The 22,605-nt window shown below is 62.9% G+C and overlaps 1 protein-coding gene across 3 annotated transcripts in view; it reads right to left on the bottom strand.

The window, feature by feature from the left end:
• INTS1 (integrator complex subunit 1) overlaps positions 1-18,324 on the bottom strand; it is a 28,794-nt gene extending 10,470 nt beyond the window's left edge. For 2 of the 3 annotated variants that reach the window (XM_049699951.1, XM_049699952.1), the window contains exons 1-27: positions 17,967-18,324; positions 17,094-17,384; positions 14,654-14,850; positions 14,428-14,565; positions 14,021-14,180; positions 13,771-13,875; positions 13,486-13,679; positions 13,256-13,401; positions 13,017-13,158; positions 12,584-12,760; positions 11,915-12,023; positions 11,213-11,333; positions 10,712-10,789; positions 9,951-10,108; positions 9,219-9,315; positions 6,871-6,962; positions 6,631-6,691; positions 5,377-5,574; positions 4,973-5,102; positions 4,537-4,716; positions 4,296-4,445; positions 3,730-3,909; positions 3,548-3,652; positions 2,365-2,532; positions 2,177-2,288; positions 1,142-1,303; positions 297-443 (exon numbers count right to left, since the gene is read on the bottom strand). In XM_049699951.1, coding sequence (XP_049555908.1) covers positions 297-443; positions 1,142-1,303; positions 2,177-2,288; positions 2,365-2,532; positions 3,548-3,652; positions 3,730-3,909; positions 4,296-4,445; positions 4,537-4,716; positions 4,973-5,102; positions 5,377-5,574; positions 6,631-6,691; positions 6,871-6,962; positions 9,219-9,315; positions 9,951-10,108; positions 10,712-10,789; positions 11,213-11,333; positions 11,915-12,023; positions 12,584-12,760; positions 13,017-13,158; positions 13,256-13,401; positions 13,486-13,679; positions 13,771-13,875; positions 14,021-14,180; positions 14,428-14,565; positions 14,654-14,850; positions 17,094-17,384; positions 17,967-18,024 — 3,856 coding nt within the window. In that variant the 5' untranslated portion in view covers positions 18,025-18,324. Of the gene's footprint in view, positions 1-296; positions 444-1,141; positions 1,304-2,176; positions 2,289-2,364; positions 2,533-3,547; positions 3,653-3,729; positions 3,910-4,295; positions 4,446-4,536; positions 4,717-4,972; positions 5,103-5,376; positions 5,575-6,630; positions 6,692-6,870; positions 6,963-9,218; positions 9,316-9,950; positions 10,109-10,711; positions 10,790-11,212; positions 11,334-11,914; positions 12,024-12,583; positions 12,761-13,016; positions 13,159-13,255; positions 13,402-13,485; positions 13,680-13,769; positions 13,876-14,020; positions 14,181-14,427; positions 14,566-14,653; positions 14,851-17,093; positions 17,385-17,966 lie in introns of all 3 variants that reach the window. The other variant, XM_033426745.2, reaches the window with a different exon arrangement.
• Positions 18,325-22,605: the final 4,281 nt, after the last annotated feature.

The raw sequence follows: 22,605 nt of genomic DNA, 5'->3' as shown, positions 1-22,605 counted from the left end.
CAGGGAGGCAGCCACGGGTAAACATGGGCCCCCAGGGAGGAGGGAAGCCCTCCGCATGGTGCCCGCAGAGCTCCAAGCCTCCCCGGGACCCGGGAAGCTGGGCGACAGGGCCTTTCTGCAGAGAATCAGGCAGCGCCCGCAGCTGCCTCCACCCTCCAACCCGAGGGGTGGACGCAGCTCCACCTTCCTGCTCGCAGCCCCTGCCCTGGGGCTGTTCCACTCCACCCCCAGCCTGGCTCTCCAACCGCAGCCGCACGGCGGGCCCGGGGTGCTCGGGCGAGGACCCCGGCTCTTACTCTTGTCCATGATGTTCTGCTCCAGGGTCTGGGGGTCGTGGGCCACCGCCTGGTCCAGATACTGGAGAAGTTTGCTCATGCTGGACACCGGGATGCCGAAGGACTGCACGAACAGCAGCAGCTGCTGGGGCTCCAGGTCCTGCAGGGCTGGGGGCGGCTCTCACTCAGCCACTGCCACCCGGTGACCCCGGCCCGCGGGGCCTGGCGGGGCCCAGGGCCCAGAGGGCAGCTCCAAGTGTGGCTGCTGGGTCCTCAGGACCCCACCCTGCGTCCCGAGGCTGCGGGCCAGCCCTGCGCTCCCTCCAGCTCAGAGTCAAGGCTCCCCTGAGTGTGTCCTGCTGCGCTTCCCCAGCCAAGCCACCCCCCAAACTGCCCGGTCTGCCACCTCTGCTGGATACCACGCTGACCACGGGCGGGTGCCCGAGGCCACTCTGCACCCCAGAACCAGCTCGGAGGCCCCAGCCCCTCCTCCTCCCCTCCGAATCCCTGGACCACTTGGTCTTTTTCGTTCCTCCTCCAGCACTTCTCACTGGAGGCTCTCAGCCTCCCCGCCTGACCACAAGGGCCTGCGGGCACCTGTCAGGGCACTGACAGCTCCACAAACGTCTGCTGAATAACAGACGCCCCGGAACCCCCCCGAGGCCCCCGAGCTGTCCTCTCTCACAGGCCACAACTAGAACACACCCAGGCCCACAGCAGGGGGCAAGGCCTGGTTTCCCCCCCCCCGCCCCGCTCGAGCCGCGCCCAGGCCGTACCAGCGTCCACCAGGCGAGGGAAGAACACACACCAGGCCCACAGCAGGGGCAAGGCCTGGTCCTCCCCCTCGAGCCGCGCCCGGGTCGTACCAGCGTCCACGAGGCGCGGGACCTCCGAGCGGATCATGCGCAGCTTCAGCCAGTCGGGCAGCAGCAGCGCCTCTTCCGACGTGTCCACCAAGAAGGCCGTGGGCAGGGGCTTCTTCTCTGGGAACCAGATGTCCAGCAGCGCCTGGAACTCGCCGTCACCAGCTTCGGGAGAGACAACAGGGCAAGCACCAGGGCCGGCTCAGCGAGGCCTTCCCAGACCTCGCCACCCTAGGAGCTCCAGCCGCACTGAAGGCTGAAGGCCAAGGCCAGCGCGTCCTTGGTTTACAGGTGCGAACAGGGGCTTCAGAGGACGGAGAAGAATCTACCCAGAGCTGAGCGCGGCCCAGCGGCAGAGGCTCTGCACAGCTGACTTGTGTAATCCTCACAATCGCGGCGCCGCCCCGCCCCAGTTGAGGAAACGGAAGTGCAGAGCTGGCCAGGCTGCCCAGGGGACGGTGTGAGGCTGGGGCCAGCAGGCTCTCTGGGCTCTGTGGGCTTGGCCAAACCGGCTCCTTCCAGGGCTCAGGCTGCACAAAGCCCCGGGCAGCCAGTAGGCCAGGCCGGCACAAGGCCAGCCTCCCCTGGACACAAGTAAGTGGCAGAGCAGCCCACAGCGTCAGCCACGGAGGAGGGAAGGAGAGGCTGCCAGGCAGAGAGGTTCCAGGAGGCCAGAGGATCAGCCGGCTCTGGACACAGCCCACGGCCAGCGAGCCGAGGGCCACACCCCAGGCCTGTGGAGAGGACCTGGGGCTCACTGCTCTGGGCACCAGCGTCCCCTCGGCTGGAGAGCCTCATGCGGACACCTCCACCTCCAGAAACCACAGTGCAAAGAGCAGCAGGCACAGAGGTGCCCAGCAACACCCGCGTGCATCTCACGACGACAGGACAGCGTGTGAGCGGAGGCGGCGAGGAGTCTGGAAACCCCCGGCCTGTGGATCGGAAGCGTCGGCGGTGCACGGGGTCCCGCCACGTGGGGCTCTCGCGTGCGCCCCCAGGACGGGCAGGGAAGGGGGTCCACCTCCACGGGCTGCTCACCGCGGGGCGGCCCCAGCGTCAGGAGGATGACCATGGCATGGACCACCAGGATGTGCATGGTGGCCGTCTCCCCACTAGTCCAGCGCAGGAAGACCTGGTCTTGCGACTCCGACTGGAGGGAGAGGAGCGGGGTGAGCGGGCCGAGGCGAGGGCCGCGGGGCCGGGCCCAGGGCACCCGCCTGCCTTACCCAGCTGTAGACCTCCTCGCCCTCCTTGCTCTTGCGCATGCGCTGCACGTAGCGGGAGAAGATGGAGAGCAGGGCGGCCAGCACGGCGTCCGACTCGGCGCTGCAGGAGCGCTTGGAGAACAGGTGGGACATGATGGTGGAGCGCTCCACGATGAGCCGGGCCACGTCCTGGGGGAGCACGGCGTCAGCGGGCGTGGGGCCCCCCTCCAGTCGTGCCTGGCCAACAGCCCCGTCCCCTCGGAAGGCCGCCCCGATGCCACGTCCGCTCTGCACAACCACCCCCCGCCACCGGGCAGCAGGCCGATGACGGACGGAAGGGCCCCACACGCAGAGAGAGCCCCGCAGCCGCGCAGGGCTGTCAACTGCCGAGCGGGCGCGAGGGGCAGCAAGAAGTGACAGGCTCCCCGGAGAGGGCCGGCCCCGCTCGCTTGGAGAGGAGAGCGAGGCATGGGGCACGGCGCCATCTGCCCTCGAGCGACAGTAACACACGCTTCTCAAGACCTGAAGGGAAAGGCCGTCTGCAAACAGCTGGACACCACGTTTACTTGAAACCTGCAGCAGTGACGCGGGGCACGCACTCTCTGAGCCCTGTGAGGACAGTCTGGCCCCTGGACCAGACTCAGAAGGGCGAGGCCTCCAGCCCCAGACTTTAATTATTACTGTCCAGCCCCTCGACGAGGAACCCAGGCTTGGACAGAATCCCCCTGCCCACCGACCTCTGTCTTCAGCCCGTTCCCTCACTCCGTCCACTCACTCATTTTACAAAGACCCAGGGCCTCCAGAACCTCCATCACTGTCAGCTGACACGCTAACAGGGGAGCAAGGTCAGAAGAAAGACGGCCCGAAAAGAGGAAGACGAAGTAGAAAACGGGCATGTGCTCAGCTCACAGGGCCTCCCCAGCAGGGAGCGGGATGCGGGCCCCAGCCGTAGACTCCTGGGCTGGCCTCCTGCCCCTTGGCCTCCTGGGTTGGCCAAGCCACGCCTCCCCCAGCCCAGAGTCACAGAGGCGACCAGGCCTGAATGATCACAAGGGCACTGGGGGCTCCTGCCCTCGATCCCTGCTCCGGACAGAGGGTCACCGGCAAGGCAGCTGGGCGCTCAGAGCCCAGAGCCGAGGTGTGGCCCTGCTGGCCCTGCAGCCCGACTGGGCTGGTCGGTGTCCCCCAGCCCCGCCCCCCTCACCAGGGCCAGGTCGCTGTGCTGGCTCTGCTCCTCCACGGGCGTGTGCTGGGACAGGTAGACCAGGTAGGCACTGATGGTCTGCGGGTCCGTCTCCATGTGGATGGCCTGGGGAGTGGGGGGGAGGGAGGGCGTGTGAGCGCATGCCCGGCAGTGCAGCCCGCCGCCCGCCTGCGGCCCCTCACCTGCTGCAGCGCCAGGGCGGTGGTGGTCCTGACGCTGTCGAACAGAGGCAGCCTAGGCAGGTCTCGCAGCAGCCACTGGTAGCCCTGCAGCGCGTCCGTGTCGCCCGAGTCCTCCTCCGTGGGGGGCTCCTTCTCCTCCCCGTCACGCAGGCTGCCCTCCGAGAGCACCAGGGACAGGCCCTGCAAGCAGACACGCGCTGGTCTCGGGGCCCCCACTCCCTCAGGGCCACGCGCGAGGGCCGCTTCCCGGCAGAGGTGTGGTGCGCCCGGAGCGCCCTCGCCTGGGGCGGAAGGGGCGCGGCCCGGCTCCCCTGGAAAACCGCCGCCAGTGCCTCGGGAAACACGGCAGGCGGCCACTGAGCTGCTCTCGGGGCGCTTCCCAGTACCACCCAGGGAGGGGGCCCAGACGGGGGAGAAAGGTCTGAGCCCTGCGCAGCTCATGACTGCAGCCTTCCTGTGCCCAGGAGTCAGCTAGAATACAAGTCTGCGTGAGCAAAAACTCCCATCTTAACAAAACGGGGAGAGCAGGGGTGCGCGGGGAGGAGCGGGCCAGACGGCTGCCTCACCTTCGTGGCCAGCACCCGGGAAGCCACCTGGGAGGAGCCGAGGCGCCGCAGGAAGTAGTCCAGCACCTCACACGTGGTCTGCTCGTCGGCCCTGGGGCCCAGCAGCAGGTCCTGCAGGCGGCCCAGCAGCTGCTGCTGCTTCTGCTGCCTCTGCAGGGACAGGGGGCCCTCAGGGTGGGTCTCCAGGGCCGGGGGTGGGGGGGGGGCTGGGGCGGGGCTGGGGGCGGGGCAGGGCGCCCACCTGCCGCTTCTTGGCCTTCTGCTCTCTGCTCTCGCCCTCCTCCTCCTCCTCCCCGGAGGCGGGCTCGTCGGCAGCGTCATGCAGCAGGAACTCGCACAGGCACTGCACGGGCAGCACGTCCAGGGAGCCCTCGCTGGACTGCACCAGGTCGGCCAGCCAGGGCATGGACTGGGAGGAAGCCTGGGCGGGGCGGCAGCCACACGGCTCCTTCCGGCTAAGCCTGCCGTGGCCCCCCGACCCACCTGCCCGCCCCCAGCGGGGATTCCCGAGGTGGCCCTGTGTGTGCCCAGGAGCCCGTCGCCATGTAGCCCTGTCTCCGGGTGTGCCCTCTTGTGGCCACGGTCTCATCTAACGCCGCAGTGCACTGACGCCCCTAGAAGGTTCCCCGCCCGCCCGCCTGCACCATCCTCCTCTGCCGGACCACAGCGGGACTCACCTGCCTCTGGATGATGTTGAGGAGAAAGTCCGGGTTCCGGCTCCGACACAGCAGGTGCCCGAGGCGGAGGGACTGGTTGAGGCCTTTCACCTGATCCAGGACATGAGGGGGAGGCCTCCGGGGCGGCCCTCTGAAAGTTCCACATGACCCAAGCGTGTCGAAGCCGCAAGCGCACTGCTCCCCAGTCAACAGTGCCGGGTGAGGGCGGGGCCGCCTGCCTCCCACCTGTGGGCAGCTGCCCGTCTTCCCTGAGGCCCGCGGTCCCTCCCCTCCCAGCCCAGCCACGGGGGGCTCTCGGCTTCACCATCGCCAGCCGCGCAGAGAACCAGGACAGCAGCCAGGACGCGGCACCCCCGCCCGCCCCTGCCAGCCCAGGCCCGGCCCGAGCTCCGCGCAGCGCATACTGGGGCTCAAGGCTGGTGAGCTGGGACAGGAGCAGGCTGCTGCTCTCAGTGATGGTCTGCTTGGTGGATGCAGCGGCCAGGTGCCCCTCGAACGCCAGGATCTCCTGCTTCTCCCGCTGCGAGACCTGCAGCTCTCGGGTGACCATCTCAGTCCGGGTCTCCTCGTCCGTCAGGGTGCACGGTGGGTACGAGTAATTGCTGGGGACCAAGCAGGAGGAACCTGTCGCCGGGCCACCAAAGGCTGGCTGCCACCAGGCGGCGCTCAGGGTGGGGGGTCAGAACTTAGGACGGCGTCCCTCGCCCAGGCCCAGCTCGAGCCGTCAGGCTGTGGAAGGGACCCGGGGGCAGGTGTCGGCAACATGGTCACAGTCAGACCCCCATGAGGGAGCTGGGCAGCCCTCAGAGCCCACAGCCGGCCACCCTCTCTTCCCACACAGCCGAGTGCTGGCGCCTCCAAAATCAGCCAACGTGTGTCAGGATCCTGGACCCGAGCGGCGTCTGTCCAGGATGGCCACACAGGACCCCTGGACCCTTTCCAACAGGCCAGGTGGCCCGGGGCGCACAGGGCGCCCCAGGCCGACTCACGGCTTCAAAGACACACGCGGCTTTCTGGGGGCACGAACAGCTGGACTCCTGTCCGTGTTCAAAATCTAACCTAGCTTCCTGAGACAGCCACAGGACGGCCCTGCCACCCAGACCCCACGGGTGCACCCAGACCCCACGGTTCCGACACCCCACGGCCTCGGGCTCCGCTCCACCTCAGCCAGTGTCCCGCAGCGACCCTCGCTGCCCCCGAGTGCGCCGGCAGGCTGCACCCATCCCCGCTGCAGGAGCACAGCACACACACGCCACCCGCCCAGGCGCCCACACCGCTTCCTCAGCTCGCGGCTCGCAGCGAGCATGGTCACAGCGGCCCTGGCATCTGCTGCCCGCCGCGTCCAGAGGCAGTCCCCTGCTGCTGACCCCGTCTCCATCCCGCCGCACCCTCTGGCTCTGGACCCCTCCGCTCTACGCCTCCCATGTCACAGCAGCATCAGCCTGACCGCCCCCACGCCCATGGCAACACGCGTGCCGCCCAGGAGGGCCCAGGGCCCCACAGCACATGGCGTCGCTTGATCCCACTGCCCCAGTCCAGCGAGGGGGCAGCCCCGCAGAGTAGGGAGACCGCAGAGCAGTGGGAGGCCCAGCGCGCCCCGCTCCCAGTGCAGCACCGGTGGGCCCGCCCTCCCAGTCCCAGAGCGGCGAGCCACTTACTTGGTCATCACCATCTCCATGAGCATCTTCAGTGTGGGGTACTCCTCCCAGGCGGCCAGGCCTAGGGAGCAAGGCGACAGCAGGTGGTAGCTGGGACTCCCGGCCGAAGACCCACCCCCTCCCACGCCCATCCTCCAGTGCCCAGCCAGGCTCTGCTCCAGGTCCTGACATGCAGGACGCCCAGAAGAGGGAAAGGTCAACACCGGCCCAGGGGACCACGGCTGGCCAGAGGGGGCTCACCAATGTTTTCTGGGTTGAACGCGGCGACGACCAGCAGTAGGGGCCACGCCTTCCAGTAGAGGGTGGAGATGGCGAGGTTCGGAGGCTGGTACCTGGGACATAAGGTGTCAATGGCTCAGCCTCGGGCCATGAGGTCCTGGACGGGAACGGGTCCAGGCCATGGCGGCAGCCTCTTCACAGACCCGAACACCAGCACTGGAGGCTCAGTAACTCCTCTCTGGGACTTGCACCCCCAGGATGTGCATGGCTGTATCCAGCACACCGCTCAGGCCCACACCCCAGCTCTGGGCTCCGGGACATGTGCCCTACTTCCCTCAGCCTTGGCCTCCCACCCTACAGCACGGGAACAGGGGGAAGGTAACAAACACTCGACAGTGTTAACTACTGTTGTTATTCTCTGCATCAGAAAACCAGAAAACACCCCAGTATCGGTCGACGTGTAACCATAGCTTTCAAAAGTCACACATCATGCTGTCGTAATAACAGTCCGTTCAGATGACGCAACAGAAAGCAACTAAGAAGCTGTTAGGAAAAATGAAATAAATCTGATATGATGACTTGGCAACACTCCCCAAACTCGTCTACAGCTTGGACGTAGTCCCCCCACAATCCCGGGTGGCTTTTTTGTGGAAATTGACCAGATGACCCTAAAATTCACATGGAAATGCGAAGACCCAGAAAAGCCAAAATAATGTTGAAAAAGAATAAAACTGGAGGACTCACACCTCCCAGCTTCAAAACCCAGCACAGAGTTACAGTAATGAAGACAGAAGTCTGGGCGTGAGGACAGGCATCTAGGTCAATGGAACAGAACTGAGGATCCAGAAATAAACCCACATGTCAACTGATTACCCACAAAGGACAATGGTTCATCCGCATGAAACAATGAAGTCAGAGCCGCACCTCACACCATACGCAGAAATAAATTCAAACTGGATAACGGACCTAAACATTAAGGCTAAAACTATAAAACTCTTAGGAAAAAACACAGGAATAGATCTTTGACGCCTTAGATGAGGTAATGGTTTCTTAACGCGTGACGCGCAGACCCAAGAAACCAAAGGAAAATAAACTGCACCTTATCGAGATTAAAGAGTTTTTGTGTCTCAAACGGCACCAAGAAGGGAAATATCTACAAATCACAGGTGTGTTAAGGGTCTCCCTCCAGAACCCATAAAGAGCCCTCACCATCCAACACCAAATACTCAAACAACCCAGCTTAAAACTGGGCCAAGGACTCAGACAGACATCTCTCCAAAGAAGGCGTTCAAACAGCCACAAGCACGTGAACAGCTGCTCGACGTCACTAGCGATTACAGAAATGGAATCAAAGCCAAAATGAGGGACTTCCCTGGCGGTCCAGTGGTTAGGGCTCTGCACTTCCACTGCAGGGGGCACAGGTCTGATCCCTGGTCAGGGAACCAAGACCCCACATGCTGCGGCCAAAAAAAAAAAGCCAAAGTGAGATGCCACTTCACACCCACTAAAACGACTAAAATAAAAAGATGGACCCTTGGTCTCAGCAAAGATGTGGAGAAACAGGAACCCTCGGACCCTCTGCTGGGAAAGTGAAACGGTGCAGCCGCTGTGGGAAAGTCTGGTGGTTCCACAAAAGGTTAAACACGTGACCCAGCAATTCTACGCCTGGGTATCCTCGCGAGAATTGAAAACATACATCCTCACAGAAACGTATCCGTGGAGTTGCCAGCAGCATAGTTAACAACAGTGGAAACAACCTAAGTGGGCGTCAACCAGCAGACAGATCAACGAAACGCAGTGCCTGCGCTTGGCCACAGGGAGGGACAGAGCACAGGCGCAAACTAAAAGTCGGAGGGACCCCGCACACGTGGCGCTCAGTGGAAGGAGCCAGCCACACAGGACCACGCGCTTTATGACTCTATTTACATAAAGTGTCTGAAAACGTCCAATCCACAGGGACAGAGTTGATTCGTGGTGTCTAAGGCCTGTGGGTTTGGGGGCGGGGGGGCGGGGAGCCACAGTTGGTGGGACAGGTTCCTTAAGGGGGCGTGGTTCTGAAGTTAGGCTGGCAATGGCTGCACAACCCCACGAACGCACTGAAAGCACCAAGTCACAAGCCTCAGATGAGTGAAGCACGCGAGAAACGAGAGCCGCGTCTCAGTCAAGCGGCTTCAGGAAACAGAGCACGAGCTCATGCTGTCTAGAGAACACCGTGAATGTGTTCACACACAGGGAACAAGCATCTAAGTGACAAAGACCAAAGCGGGAGCAGCTCAGAGACCCAGGCGACGGCAGTCAACCAGGCCTCGGGTCGCTCGCCGCGCGGCCCAGCCTCGTGGGTGTCTGTGGACGGGCCCCTGGAGCCTTACCCAGGCGGAAGCTGGATGTTCTCCGGGTGATGGTAGGTGCACAGGTTCAGAACAGCATCGATCAGCTGGATCCTCTCCACCTTCAGCACTTCCACATCTGAAACCCAGAAACCACACACGGCTCACTCGGTGGATGTCCAGGCCCAGACTCAGGCTGTGGACATCAGAGAGCGAGGAGACGGGGCAGGGGGGACCGGGGACGACACGGGCACAGGGCAGGATGCAATGACACGCAGCCAGCGTGAGCTGGCCTGGGGAGCCGGGGCACGTCTCCACCACGCAGCACCCGAGCTGGAGAGGAGCAGGCAGGACCGTGGGCAGCACAGCGCAGCTGGGCTCGGGGCAGGGCCGAGACGTGACCACGCCCGTTTCCGGAGCAGAAGCACCAGGGCAGAGCCCCCGGGGAGGCAGCGAGCCCCGCCACACTGAAGGGTCAGCTCCAGGCCCATCGGCAACGGGACACACGTACGCTCTAGAACAGGGACTGCTCTGCACAAGGCCACCGCAGTGGCCCGTTAAAGAGGCGAGAGACACACACTCCTGACGAAGTTCAACCACACGGGAAAGGGCACAAGTCCAGGGTGAGCTCCAGAATTAGCCTAAGGACTAGGTTGCCGTCCAAGACACACGCGCAGCCTGATGCCCGATGCCCATGAGGTCAGCAGCGGGGGTGGAACCCAGTGGCAGGAGGCCGTCACCCACAGGGGGCGGGACAAAGCCCGAGGCCCTCACCGTCGGCCTGCACGGCTGCAGCCCGCTTCACCAGGTGGTCGGCCAGCTCCATGGCATCGGCGGGGCCCAGTGGAAGCTCCCGTGACAGCCCGATGACCAGGATGCGCATCAGCGTGTCCTCCAGGATGGGAACCTCTGAGCAGAGGCGGAGGAAGAAGCTGCGGGCACAGCAGGGAGAGGCTGGGCTGGCGGGAGCCCACCCCAAACCCGCCGGGGCCGCCCACCCCCACGGCGGGCGAGGAGGGAGCAGCCGCCCACCCTCCCCGTGGCCACTTGTGCCCGATGCCCCTGTGGACCACGCCCCGCCGTCCCGAGGAGGAATGTGAGGGGAGCCCAGCCTCGTCCCGCAGCCCCCGAGCTGTGACACGAGACGGGCGTGGAGCACAGGCGGGTGTGAGATGAGCACGCTGACCGGGCCCACAGTGAGGACGGATGGGAGCGGCCTGTCAGCACAGGGCAGGGTGTCCCCAGGCTCAGGGGACAGAGCACGACACTGGCTGACAGAGGAAACACGCGTGTGCAGCTGCTTGGAAGCGAGGAGGGGCAGGGAGCTGGGGAGTCCCGGGGCACAGGCACCGGCTGAGTCCCCGGGAGGGTTGCAGGTGACGTAGCAGAGACACCACATCCTTGGGAAAAGCGGCACAGGGTGTGCGAGGCGGGACAGGGACGGTGACCCTGACCAAGACCAGACAGTCTCTGGGCTGCTTCAGTGAGCCTGGCCTGGGCAGCCCTCGTGGCCCAGGGCCGGAAGGCATGCTCACTTGCGGTCACTCTCGGGTGGCCAGTTGTCCCATTTGTAGTAGGTCTCGGGCTGCTCTGTGAAGAGCACCTTGTGGAGGCTGCAGGGTGGAGAGAGCCATCAGGGTTGGAGCAGACAGGGCCCCCCACCAACCCTGTCAGCCCCCACGGGCTGCGAAGCTGCACGTGCAGAGGGGCCGCCCGATTCTGGAGCTCGGCAACCCCATGGCCTCTGCAGGGCCTCCAGCCACCCCCCAATAAGGCCTGGGGGGCTGGCAGGTGACAGAGCCCCCAGCAGGGGGCTCCCAACCCTGGTCAGACGGGACCCCACCTCCCCTTGTAAGAGAAGGCTCTGCCCGAGGCCCTGACACCACACAAGGGTCGGCTGCTGCCCACCGGCCCCTCTGGTTCCTAAGAGGCTAGTGCCAGCTGGTGACCTGCCACCTATGTGTGAGCCCTGTCACTCGTCACCGGTCAGACCAGGGAGTGGCTGCTCATCCCGCGCAGAAGAGCAGCGGCCGCACCAGTGCACGTAGTCCTTGGGGGCGAGCTTGCTGATGGAGGGGACGACGGTGTGCAGCCACCAGACGGCGTCCCGCTGGATTGCGGCGATCTGGTTCTGGAAGGAGCGCAGCACCTCCAGGTCTGCGGGTACAAGACAGTTACAGAGCCCGCACGGCAGCCAGAGGGTCTAGTTCAAGGCCAGGCGCAGCACAAGCATCCTGCACTGTCTGCAGGTTAGGAAGGCAGACCTGAGATCGAGTGGGGAACTCGGCTAAGATAAGGTTCAGCGAACACCTGACCATCCTCACAGGCCCAGGGCAACTCGGGGAACTGAAACCCTCAGGTTCCAAGTGTCCTTCCAGCCAGTCGCTTAAGGGGCCTGTGCAGCCAGGCCTCCCCAGATCAGCCACGAACCAAAGCCGGCTGACCCAAACACCACCGCCCTGCTTCCCCACCTACCCCGGCCCAAGGGCCACGAGCCCGAAACGCCTTCACAGCGACACCAGGACCCACGTGAACCAACCATCCAAGCAGAGAACGGGCCTGGACCAGGAGCTGGTGTTCTCAGCCCACATGGGAGGAACAGGAACCAGCAGGTTCCACAGGCTCCCTCGGTCTCCAGGAGCTGTGCCGCGGGAGCGCCCCTTCCCGCCCCCTGCCTGGGCCTCGGGGACGGCCTACAGCCACGGAAGCACCCACCCCTGCCAGGCCCGGAGCCTTACTCTTCTTCTCTCCTTTGTCCCAAGCGATGCCGGCCTCCTTCACCTGGGCCGTGATGCCCAGCATCATGGACACGGCCAGCACGTCTGTGATGTGCACCACGAAGCGCTCCTGCAAGCACAGCCCGGCTCAGCGGGGTCTGTACCCCTTGCCCAGACCCTGGGCACACGAGCCGCCGGGACGGGAGGATGCTGGACAGAAGGAGGCCTTGGGACCAAGGACCGGCCAGCAGCAAGGCCAGGCCGGGCCACAGGGAGGAGGCTCAGACAACAGAGCTGGACGAAGCCCGCCCTCCCGAGAAGAGGCCCTCCACCCCCGGCCCCAGGTCCTGCTCTCCAGCGGCACCTCCCGCTGCCCCCAAACACCCCAAAATCTACGGCCCTCTGCACCATCTGCGTCGCCCTGGCTGCTCACGCCGTGCCCTGGCCTCCCCAGCCCCTCCGGCTACAGCTCTTCCCACCTCCACACCCAGCCCCAAGGCCACCGGCTCCCTGGGGGCACCCGGCCAGTCCCTCCTTGGACCTCGCAGGATGCAGCCTCCGCTGCCTCCGGGATGGGCCACCGTGCACACAGGGCACCAATCACAGCCAGGTGCACCCCGGACAGCACAGGGGAAACCGCTGGGCGGGACCGAGCACTAGGCAGCCCGCGCGGGCCTGGGGGCTGCCCACCTTGAACTCCATGTCCAGGTACTGGGGCTCCTTGCGCTCCTGCATGAGCCCCAGGCAGAAGGCCTGGAAGTTGATCTCGTGTTTCGTCTGCTTGATGATCTCGCGCAGCAGGGCCCGCGAGGCCCGCAGATAGTCGTCCTTGTTGGTCAGCAGGTCCTGGAACACCATGGCCAGGAACTGGGGGACAGAGAGCGCCAGCAGCTGCCGGGGCCGCCCGCCAGCTTCCGTCCTCACCAGGCTGCAGGAGGTCTTCCCAGAGCCCCCGGACGAGGCCCCCGCCAGCTCCCGCTGCACGCCCAGGCCCGGCCCCTGGGCCCCCCACCCCCGAGCCTCTCACATACGGCTTGGCACCACGCCGGCCGCCGCCGTGCCCTCGTCTCCAGCCTGGGCGCGGGGCGGGGGTCGCGGGCGTGAGGCCACGCCGGGCTCCCACCTTGGGTGCCAGCGCGGAGCTGTGCTGCAGCACGGCGTAGAGGGTCTGCATGTTGTTGGGGTTCCGTGCGTTGGAGAGCTCGTTGAAGATCACGAACTTGATGGTGGTGCCCAGGTTGTCCTTGTGCGCGTTCAGCAGCTCCCTGGACGTGGGCCGAGCACCGGAGTGGCTGGGCTGCCCCCGCCTGCCGCCCCCCCCGCCCCGCTTCCCCCCACCCCGCTTCCCCCCGCCGGGCGCACCTGACGCAGAGCATGTAGTGGTTGAGCAGGACCTTGGGCTTCAGGCGGATCTTGATCAGGTGGGAGATGACGTCCATGTCCTCGGGGCCGTGCGTGCCGCAGTTCATGCACACGGACATGAGCAGGTCCTGGGCCGGCCGGGTCAGCTGTGGGGCGGCCGGGGCGGGGGCAACGCGTCAGCCCCGTGGCCTGGCCCGCCGGCGGGGCCCCGCGCGCACGGCGCCCCTCACCTTGGGGTTCTGCAGCCACATCTCCAGCTTCTGCACCGCCATCAGCCGCACCTCCTTGTAGCCGCAGGTGGAGGTGAGCAGCCGCAGCAGGTTCCGCGAGACGTTGTCAATGGGCTGCCGCCGCGTGAGCTGGTCGCGCAGCACGTCGAGGACGTACTCCTCCACGCTCTCCGCCAGCTCCTCGTACCTAGGCCAGAGGGGGGAAGGCAGGCGGGCGGGAAGGCGGGCGCGCGGGCTCTCCGGGGGGCGGGGCCTGGCAGGGCGGGGCCGCGCAGCGCACCTACCTGGGCATGGGCTGGCCCTCCTGATCGGGGCTGAGCTTCTCCTCCGCGATCAGCAGCTCCGTCTGGCTGTCCTCCTCCTCGGTGAGGGAGGGGTGGGGGCTGCTCCCTGCACACGAGCGCCTCGTGGATACGTGTGCCCAGCCGGCCCTCGAGCACCCACGCCCCCGGTGGTGCCTGGCGCCGTGGAGGGAGGCGAACCGCCCCGGCCCCTCCCTCGGGGAACCCCGGTCCAGCCGCCCAGCCTCTCTCACCGGCACTGAGTTCCCCTCCGCTGCGCCCCGCCTCCCCCTGCAGGAGCACGCTCTTGGGGGGCATCTTGGTGTTAAAGGCCGTCTGGATGTTGTCCACAAAGGTCTTGCAGTGCGGGCTGTCCACCCAGATCCGCTCCCCCAGGGAGTCTTCAATGTACACCTGTGAGGACAAGGCCTGCACCTCCTGCCTGCCCTCTGCCACGTCCCAGCGGCGCCGCGGGAACGAGCGAGCCGGGTGCTTCCCCAGGGCCCCAACGGACAGGAGCAGGGCCGCCAGACACAGCCCTCCAGGAAGAACGCGTTCAATTGCCCCTCTCTCGCCCCGGGGCTCCAGCGGCGCAGCCCACCTCCCACGGCCCTCTGCCCCCTTCACCGTAGCAGCGACCGCCTGGGAGAAGCCCACTCACCTTGACAAAGATCTCGGGCCAGTTCTCATCCTCCTCGTACGCGGCCATGAGGAGGCTGCAGGCCAGCACGGACACCAGGCTGTTCCCCTTGGCCTTGAAGTTGATGGAGGCGTCCCGCCGCAGGAGGCTGCACAGAGCCTGCAAGAGACGGCGTGGTGGCCGGGGAGGCCCGTCTTGCCTCCACCTGCCCCTTCCCAGGATGGAGGAGGGGACGCCCGGCCCTCACCTCGATGACCCCCTCTGTGGCGAAGATGTTGGGTTTGATCTTGGCCAGGTACATGAGGCTCAGGTACAGGGTGCTGTCCGGCTTGGCCCGCGTGACCTTCAGCTGCTTCACGGCCCCGCACAGCACTCCCTCCAGCCTGTCGTCGTTGCCCTCCAGCTCGGCCGCCTCGATCTCGTCCAGCAGCACCGCAGGCGGGACTGGCGGGGGAGACGGGGCCCTGTCAGGCAGGCAGCTCCGAGCAGAGGCTCGCAGGGGCCCCAGGCCACGGGCTGACTGGGCCAACCACCAGAGACCGGCCGGCGAGGGTCTCAGGGCTGAGCCGGTCTCCCAGGAGGCCGACGCCGGGCAGATGCTGCCCCGACCCGCGGGAACGACCAAGACCACGAAGGGTCGGCCTTAGCCAGGTGCCACCACGGCCCTCTCGCCACACCCACACGGCTACCCCAGGGTGATCTGTTCTTGCAACACCTACTTTCCTACAAGTTGGACATTTTTTCTAAGCTTTTAAGTTAGCCAACACAACGCACCCGCAGCCTTCCTTCTCTTCGGTCGTGGCCGCTTCTTTGCCGTCCCTCCCTGGGTCTGTCCCGCAGAGGCTTTTCTGCTCTGTCTTTGCAAGGAACCCACTGGGGGCTTCGAACCTCTTCCTACACAGCTGCCCTCTGCTCTGCTCTCCACTCCTTTCCTCTTCACTTCCTTGCGCGCGTCCTGTCCCCCACCTTCCTTCTCCGACGGGAACCGCAGCTCCGGCGCAGCCCCTGCCCGCACTTGAGTCCCCGCTCCTCTGAGGGTCCCTCTCGGCCGGGCTTCGGCTCCAACCCATGTTTGCTCTGCGCTGCGTTTGGGACTGTTCCGTTCTACCTATTCTCTCACTTCCCAAGGGGTTTTTTAGGATTGTGTTTTTAGATACCCGAACAATGAAAGGAGGCGTTGCTACTGACTTCTAACTTAACTGCACTGAAGACAGAGAATTCAACAGGAGCCCCTGAGTGCCTTCTATGTGCCGGGGAAAATGACAGATAGGCAGGAAACGTGGACCAGAGCTACGGAACGTCCTGGCCGTGGAGATGTTCCAAGCACCACGTGCTATAAGTAGCTCAGTCAGCCTTTCCTCCGTTCTGCTAAAGGTGCTTGTAAAATACGTTATCGTTCTGGACGTGCTCTTCAGAATCGCATTCCATCCAACCTTCAGAGCCATCTTTTCTGGGAGTCACGCAACAATAAAACAATACCGAAGCACAGCCAGCAGCACAGAGGACCGTGGCCTGAGTCAGGACTCGGCCCCGCAAGCGCTTCCAGGCCTGACAGGCACCAGCCGCCAGGGGAGGGCCCTGAACCGAGGGTCTGACTCAGCTCCCAAAGCACTGCTCCAGCCCCGTCCTCCGCCTCGGCTCTGGCCACTGCGTGCCCTGTTCCCCAAGCACAGGTCCCGCTCCAGGACGCGGGCCTCCCCTCAGTGGTTTCTCCTCCAACAGCCTGCACTGCCTGTTAAGATCGCATCCAGCCTTTCAGGCTCAATTTCACGCTACGGTTCCCTGATGGGCCTTCCCTCTCCGGAGGCTGTCCCGTGAGCACCTGTACGCTCAACACCTGGGGCTGGTGTGATGTTTAACAGACCTGATCTACAGGGCATCGTGGGGCCACTAGAAATAATCAACGGAAAGGTGGTACAGAAAAGTAAGGGAACGTTAGGGGCACACAAAATTAAAAGCTTTCGTGTAAACAGCGGGCTTGTGGATCAGCTATAACCTGTCTTTAACGCTGTCGTATGACCTTTCCAGCTAGGAGAATAAGAGCAGGGAGGTAAGGCCTTCATTGTCAGGAGCCGGGAGAAAGGAGGAGGCAACACAAACCTCCTTATCCCAGGGGGAGAGGGGTCCTCACGAGATGTACAGGCTACGAGAACAGCACCTGTCTGGGTGCGCTGCCCTGTACCCCCCATGCTCAGAGCAGAGCCTGTCACAGTGGAGCGAGCCCGTTCCCAGAGGGCAGGCGCTGGCGGCCCCCAGGAGTGCATCAGCCTCACATCAGCTCCGCCCCTGGAGCTGGGACAGTGGAAACCCGTACAAGGCTTTCCAATCCAGGAGGCTCTGGCACATGCCCTGTCTGCTTCAGAGAGAAGGCCACCGAGATGCGCGCCGTCAACGCTGCTCCCGCTACGTGGCAGCAGCCCATTCGGGCCCCAGACCTCCTGTGCCATCTTGCCCTGAGCGACACAAGCACTTCCCATCACTGTCACAGAATCTGAAGCACAGTGGGGTGAAGGAACCCTTACGAGAGGTGCTTTGAAAAACAAACTTGCAGATGACTCCTGTCCTCCATGCTCCAAAGAACCTACACTCCACCTACAGGGCTAAGCCGGAAGTGGCCGTTCCAAACCCCTGGTGCACAGACAAGGCGTGGGCTACATTCTCTGGGGGACGTCAGGGGCTGACTTTACCTTCAATCGGGACCACAGACGGCTCCTTAATCGAGGGTGAGATAGCACGTTTCTCTGCCACTGCGGCCTCAGCCAGGCGTCCCAGAGCACTCAGAGGGGGTGTGGAGGAGAGTTTCGGGCGCTTGGTGAGCCCGGTCAGGGCCGAGGCGCCCGCCAGAGCAGCCGCAGCATCCCGCTTGCGCTCCGAGGGCAGGCTGGAAGGGGCAGGCTTCAGCAGGGTGGATGCCGCTTTCGATTCAGTGGCCTGACCCTTCGAGCCCAGAGCAATGAAGTCTCCTGGAGGAGGGTGCCCTGCAGAGAAGAGACATGGAGAAACGGGCACCTTCACACAGTGGCCGAGGTGGAAAGGGTGTCCGAGACCAACTCCAACCTCCTGTGATTTCCGAGGGGATTAAACAAGGGCCGGGGGTGGCAAGAAACCAGTCACCCAGCAAGTCCACGGCAGAGCTGGGGCCGTATGACGGGAGCAACGACAGCCAGCCACACGGAGCTTACTACAGACCAGGCCACCTCTTGTGGACAAGTGTCAGTCCCCTTAACCCTCAACGAGTTTCTGGAACAAGCAGCATTACTCTCACTTCACAGGTGAGGACAACCAGGCACAGAGAGGTTAAGTAACGTGCCCAAGGCCACACAGCTTGGAGTGGCAAAGCGCGGGGCTGAGGCCAGTCTGGCTCCAGCCTGCTTTTAGCCACTGTGTTTGTGCTGCCCCCTCCTCCCGGCTCGCGACTCCCAGAGCCCGCCGGGACCAAGGGCTGCCCTTCGAGACCCCATTCCTGGAAACCGCGTTCGGCTCGGAGTAACGAAGCCGCGACCCGACCGAGGAGCCAGGCCGGAAGCCCCGAAGCCGCGCCGCCGGGAGAGGTCGCGCACCCGAAGGCTTGGCCGCAGCGCTGGGCCTGCGGACGGTGGTGGGCTTGGCCCGGTTCATTCTGTCCCCGTCCCTTCGCCGCTGCTCGCTGCCGACGCCTCACTCGGGAGAAGACCAGCGCAAGTCAGTCGTCCACCGTTCGCCCATTCATTCGGATCCACCGTCCGGGGTTGGGGTTCGGGGCGAACGGCCAGCCCCGCCGCGCGCAGCCACTCCCGAAGGGGCCGCGCGACCCCGCCTCCCCGCCTCGGACCCCGGGAGGGTCTGTCTCGCCGGCAGCCGCTGCCCAATCACTTCTGGCGATGGCCCATCGCACCGGCTCCCCGCCACCGCCACGGCCGCCCCGGAACCGGAAGCTGCCCTCGGAGCCCGACTTCCGGAACACCCGGCAGCAAAACAGCGCGGCGGGGTTAGGGGGGACGGCGAGGAAGCGAGAGGGTCCGCGGGGCCTGCAGCGCCCTCTGGCGGCGGGAGGCCGGCGGGGCCTCGCAGCCGCTGATCTCTACCTGGCGAGGTGGACGCTGTCACCCTCTCCTGCAGGTGAGGCTGACCTTAGAAAGTGACGTGCCCAAGGACAGACAGCCAGGAAGGGTGGCCTCGGATGCTAACCCCTACGTGCTGGAACTTTAGAGTCCTCTCCCATTTGTGGGTAAAAGGGCAGGTTCTGGGTCCCCTGGTGGGGTCCAGGAGGGAGCCCAGCAGCCGCGAGCGGGCAAAGCCGGCAGAAGGGCGGGGGCCCAGGTGAGGCCATCAGAGCATCATCAGAGCATCTGATGAGGCCAGGCCCTCATCAGAGCAGCGCGGAGGGCATCCATCAGCCTCAGTTTGCCGGCCTGCGCAGTGGGTCACGGTGATATTCACCAGGTCTGCTCGGTGGCAGAGGATTTGGGGTCCATGCTCAGACCCTCGCGTCCTCCTCTTACAGGGGGTCTTCATGCCGTCCCGGGGCTCTGCACCCCGCCACTTGCAGCGGGCAGCCTCCCTCGAGGGCAGGCCTGATGGGTCCCTGCAGAGCGGAGCGGGGTCCCTGCGCGAAGGGCAAGGTGCTCCTCACAGAGCAAGTGCGTCAGAAAGGCAGCATCGTAGACAAACGAAGCCGAAGCCGGACGTGGGCCAAAACTGTGAAATGGATTTTACTCAGTAACGACTGAGGCGGGGAAAGCGCTCCGTTTTAAAGGGAGAAGGAGGGGGTGGGCCCAGGTGAAAACTTGCAGCGGGTGACGTGATGTCTGGGCGTGACGCTCGCGGGCCAGAGGCCACCGGAGGCTTTAGGGCAGGCGGCCTCACCGACTTCCAGCCACTGAGACTCGGCCCAAGAGCTCAGGCCGTGCTTGCCTGCAGCCTGGCGTGCAGAAGGGCCCGACTTCGGGAATGTGTTCCTCGTCCTCTCTCCACCCTGAAGCCCCCACCAGCCACCAGCCAAAATCGCGCGCCATCTTGGAAGCTCTCCCACCCATCGCAGCGTGGAGCAGAGACAGCCCTGCCCAAATTGCAGACGAGCAAAACCGCGATTGTTATTATTGTAGGTCACTAAGGTTTAAAAAACCTTTTGGGGACATAATTTCAAACTTATGGAAAATTTGCAAGAATAGTACAAAGAATTCCCATATATCCCTCACCCTGTACCCTAAAGGTTAACATCTTACTATCTTTGATTTATTCATTTCTCTCCGTTCGGATTTTTTTTCCTGAATTATTTAAGAATTGCAGAAGAGTCCCCTTAACTCCTAAATTCTTGAGTGTATATTTTCTAAAAATAAGACATTCTGGTATGTAACAACAACAGTACAATTATCAAATCAAGAAATTAACATCAAAACAATACTCTTCATTATGCTAAGGCTTTATTAAGACTTTGTCGGGACTTCCCTCGTGGCACAGCGGGTAAGACTCCATGCTCCCAATGCAGGGGGCTCAGGTTTGACCCTTGGTCAGGGAACGCGATCCCGTGTGCTGCAACTAAGAGTTTGTGTGCTGCAACTAAGGAGCTGGCAAGCCACAACAAGGAGCCTGCCTGCCACAAGTAAGACCTGGTGCAACCAAATAAATAAATACATTTTTTTTTAAAAAAAGATTTTGTCAGTTGCTCCTATAATACCCGTATAGTGGGAGGCCATCCAGGACCCTGCAGTGCACTCTGTTGTCATATGTCCCAGAGACCCTTTCGTCTACAGCAGTCCCTGAGTCCTCCTTGGCCGTTCACGACCTTGACAGGCCTCCTCGTCCAGGACTGCTATTCTGCAGAATTCCCCTCAATTCGGGTTTGTCCAGTGCGGCCTCGTGAATAGGTCCAGGTTACGCACTTTTGGCAGGAATGTCGTGGTGATGCTAAATTCTTCTCTGTACATCTTATCAGGAGCTACATGATGTTAATTAAGCCCATTACTGGCAAAGTTAATTGGATTACTTGGTTAAGGTGGTGCCTGCTGGATTTCTCCTTTGTCAAGTTACCACTTTGCCTTTGTAACAAAGAAGTGTGTGAGAGATAAGTGGGGCAGGCCTTGAGACTGGACAGCTGTCTTCCTCCCCCTCAAACTTTACCAGCTCAGTTTCAGCGCCCTGGGTGGCTTGAGCCAGAATCAGTGATGATGATGGTGGTGATGGTGATGGTGGTGATGGTGATGGTGATGGTGGTGATGATGGTGATGGTGATGGTGGTGATGGTGATGGTGGTGATGGTGATGGTGGTGTGTGATGATGATGCTAATGATGGAGATGGTGGTGATGGTGGTGATGATGATGACGATGATGGTGGTGATGGTAATGATGGTGATGGTGATGGTGGTGATGGTGATGGTGGTGATGATGATGGTGGTGATTGTGATGATGGTGGTGGTGATGGTGATGATGGTGATGGTGGTGATTGTGATGGTGATGGTGATGGTGATGGTGATGGTGGTTTGTGATGATGAGGATGATGGTGATGGAGATGGTGGTGATGGTGGTGATGATGTTGGTGCTGACCGGGAAGAGGTGCTCTTCTTTCCCTTATTCTTTCTGCATTCCTGAGCTGGCATTCTAATGTCAGGAAGAGCTGTCCTGTCTTCTCCATTTATTCACTCATTTTTCCCATCGGTTTGGACGCTTGGCTTCTCTATTCAGCAGATCATAATCCTTTACTCTTACTGTTTATTTGATGCTCAGATTGTCCGAGGTTTGGTCAGCGGGGGCCTCACCCAGCAGATTCCTGCCTTCTTTTGATGGGACTCTTGAAACACTGCCTTGCTTCCCTCCCTTTCTTACTTTTCAAAGCCACTAAGTTTTGAGGTTGTTTGTTACACAGGAATGAATAACTGATATAGATGGCTCAGAGGGAGGATGGAAAGAGTGAAGGATAGATGAAGGATGGAGCAAGGGAGGTGACACTCAGTGAGTGAAGAATGGTACCCGCCACCTGAGAGGGGAAGACAGGTGGGGGGAGGATGGGTGGGGGGAGGGGCACAGGGGTGGGCGGACCGCTAGGGGATGAGTTTGGGTGGATGCGTCAAGAAATGCCCCCTCTGCATCAGCCTCCTGGCGGCCTCCCCAACCTGCCCCATCAAGGCTGCCCCTTGTGGCTCTGGAGAGACCCTCCTTTCAAATCTTCGAGTGGGAGCTGGTCTGCGGCTGCTGCAGACAGCTGAGTTCTAGGAAGACCATCAAAAAGAGCCATCAAACCAGGGCCAGGTTCCAGCAGACACTCTGCCCAGTGCCGGCCTTCCTCCGGGGGGCGTGCAGCCGGCCCCCATGCTGTGTGAACTCACGACCATCATGGGGAGGGGGGGACGTCTAATGAGAGGCTCCATTCTGTGAGCTGTGCCCAACCTCTGACCCAGCCACCATTCCTAGGATTTGACCCCAACTGTGCAGAAATGTAGGCACCAGGTTGATCTTCTAGGAGATCCAGTGTCCAGCCACCTGGACTGATCAGTGCAGCCGTGGGACATCCCGACAACACACTTCTCAGAAGCTTCTGCAGAAGGACCACATGGACCCTTCTGTGATGAAACAGCCCAATCGGTGGTGAAGAGAAAGAAGCCATTCGTGCACCAGCATGTAGGAAGTGACCACATCCATCTAAAAGTGGGAAAAGTCTGGAACGAAACACACCCAGTGGTCCCCATGGTTACAGGGATGGGCGGGGCAGCCATGCAAGCCGTCCTCTCTGTGTGGTTCATTTCTGCAATTATGTGAATGTCCCAGAAAAAGAAGTTTCCATTAGGGAATGAAGAGCAGTGTGCTTGCCCTGTGGGATCCTCCCGCAGGGGCTGCTCAGGCCCCAGCCTCCCTCTCTGTCCCAGGACGGGACAGGCATGGTCCAGGCTGGCATTTACGGTGCGGGTCCTCCCCGGAATGCTTCCTCCATCCTCTTTCTCACCGGACACAACCTCTTCTTCCTTCCAAACCCAGCCTCCCAGCTCAGTCGCTTCCTCCGTGAAGTCCTCAGGGGTTCCCCTGCCAGGGCAGGTGGCGGCCACTCTCCTGCTGGCACCTTCCCACAGCGATTCGCATGCCTGTGCGGCTGTGCTCGAGCAGTGCCCCCAAGGGACAGCGCCTGGCCCTTGCAGAATGCAGCCTGCCTGCCTGCCTGAACGTTCTGGACAAGCCCCGAGGCTGGGGTCGGGGTCACGGAGGTCAGAGGTCAAGGGGTAGATGGAGGGA

Source organism: Orcinus orca, chromosome 16, assembly GCF_937001465.1.
Source record: "Orcinus orca chromosome 16, mOrcOrc1.1, whole genome shotgun sequence".
Lineage (NCBI taxonomy): Eukaryota > Metazoa > Chordata > Mammalia > Artiodactyla > Delphinidae > Orcinus > Orcinus orca.
Note: the sequence above shows the minus strand (reverse complement) of the source record. Positions and strands in the feature narration are given on the sequence as shown.